Consider the following 1731-nt stretch of genomic DNA (forward strand, 5'->3'; position numbering starts at 1 on the left):
CATTTATCATCACAACATTTCTCCCATCGGCTGGCATCAAAGCCAGTGAATACTTCACACTGATCGGAACCAAGGAACAGTCATGGTCACTATAATCATATTCTGTATTTACCTTCCCACTTCATATTTCCCCCTTTCACTGTGCTCATAATCTGGTTATGAAATATGCATCCAGCTCTTCCTGGTACAGGGTTGCTCCAGCTGCACACCGCTGCCTCCACTCCGCGTTTTAGCGCCTGCTGTCCGCCTGCTGTCAATGAACATCCAGCGCGTCCTCTGGCTTTATTCTTCTACGTGTTTCCATCGCTCCGCCTCTTCTTCCTATCTGTTTTTTTCTACTCTCTCTCTCTCTTACTCTCACACCCCCCCCACTCTCTCTCTCTCCCTCTCTCCCTCTCTCTCTCTCATTGCATCCATTTTTGTGCATTTAAGAAATCTCCAAGAATTACCAACCTGGGGGAAAGCGAGCTGACCAGAGTGACAGAGGAGGGTTAAGGACTCCAAACGACAACAAACAAGGACGGACCGGGGCCACCTTTTATTCCAACATGAGAATAAAACCGTTCTAAAGGGATGGCAGCGATGGGTTAGGCAGGATTTAACATGACTGCAAAATAAAAGGCAAGAGTTCCCTTCTCATCCTCTGTATTTTTCTACTTTTGCATCCCTGGATGGATGGAGGCTTGTGTTTGGAATACCTGGAGGTTGTAGCTTACACCCTTTACATGTGCTTCTTTTAAGGGCATCTATTCCTAATCCTTCTGTTTCACAAACGTCCATGTGTAAATCTGGCGTTTCAACCTGCAACAGCTTGAATACTATATTCATAGCCCCACTGTGAGCGTTTTATGGATGGGAATGAAGCCTTTAATTCATGTTTTTGACGCTTCTTTTCCTGCAGAACAGTGTAATATGTGCATGATAGGCTACCCAAGATGTCATGCCGCCTGTGAGCCACGGAGCCTCCAGAAAATCCCGAAATATGACAGCATGAAATGTAAGCAAAAATATCACCCAGAATGCTTCTGGTTGACGATGCTTTTCTTTTCTTTTTAGCCACTCTGTGTAAAATATGTCTGCTCCACACGGGCCCCGGGGCGGCCCCGGCCCTGCTGCCGCCGCCGCCGCTGCTGCCTCAGCGGCCGGCGCCATGCCGGAGATGCCGGACCTCAGCCACCTCACCGAGGAGGAGAGGAAGATCATCCTCGGTGTCATGGACCGACAGAAGAAGGAGGACGCGAAGGAACAGTCGATGCTAAAGTAAGAAAAAAAGGCATAGTGGGAGCTGTTGGTGCTGCTGGGAGTGGTGAATATAATAATTTCGGTGTCTCTGGGAGATTTTAAAGATATCATGTTGCTTCACGTTGAGCTAAATAGTCGTCTCCTAGCCGGTGTGGGACCAAGGTGAGCTAAATCTTTCCCTCGCCTCGTTATCACCCCTTGACTCCTATTTTAGAACCCACTTTTGAATGGCTGAGTATCATTTTTACAATGCGGCATACGTTCCGACCTCTTTCCACCACTTTGCCGTAGCTATAGCTGTACTATAAGGGGCTGGGTATAAGCAGCAACGGCCGCCATTTTCACGTAAAAAGCACGCCAAATAGCTTAACCTTTCCCCACGAACGTCACCGAGATTACACAATATGACACGGGAAAGATCATTTAAGGTGTCCTTTGTGGCAATGGCGCACGCGGGGTGTGTGTGATTTCAACGTTAAAGTCTCGTTC

The 1731-nt window shown here is 47.9% G+C and overlaps 1 protein-coding gene across 1 annotated transcript in view; it reads left to right on the top strand.

Annotated features, from left to right (window-relative positions):
• The first annotated feature begins 365 nt into the window (after positions 1–365).
• Positions 366–1731, top strand: part of rims2a (regulating synaptic membrane exocytosis 2a) — a 171015-nt gene continuing 169649 nt past the window's right edge. The window contains exons 1-2 of the mRNA XM_034873471.1: positions 366–621; positions 1057–1260. Coding sequence (XP_034729362.1) covers positions 1073–1260 — 188 coding nt within the window. The 5' untranslated portion in view covers positions 366–621; positions 1057–1072. The remainder of the gene's footprint in view (positions 622–1056; positions 1261–1731) is intronic.

The sequence above is a fragment of the Etheostoma cragini genome, chromosome 6 (genome assembly GCF_013103735.1).
Source record: "Etheostoma cragini isolate CJK2018 chromosome 6, CSU_Ecrag_1.0, whole genome shotgun sequence".
NCBI lineage: Eukaryota > Metazoa > Chordata > Actinopteri > Perciformes > Percidae > Etheostoma > Etheostoma cragini.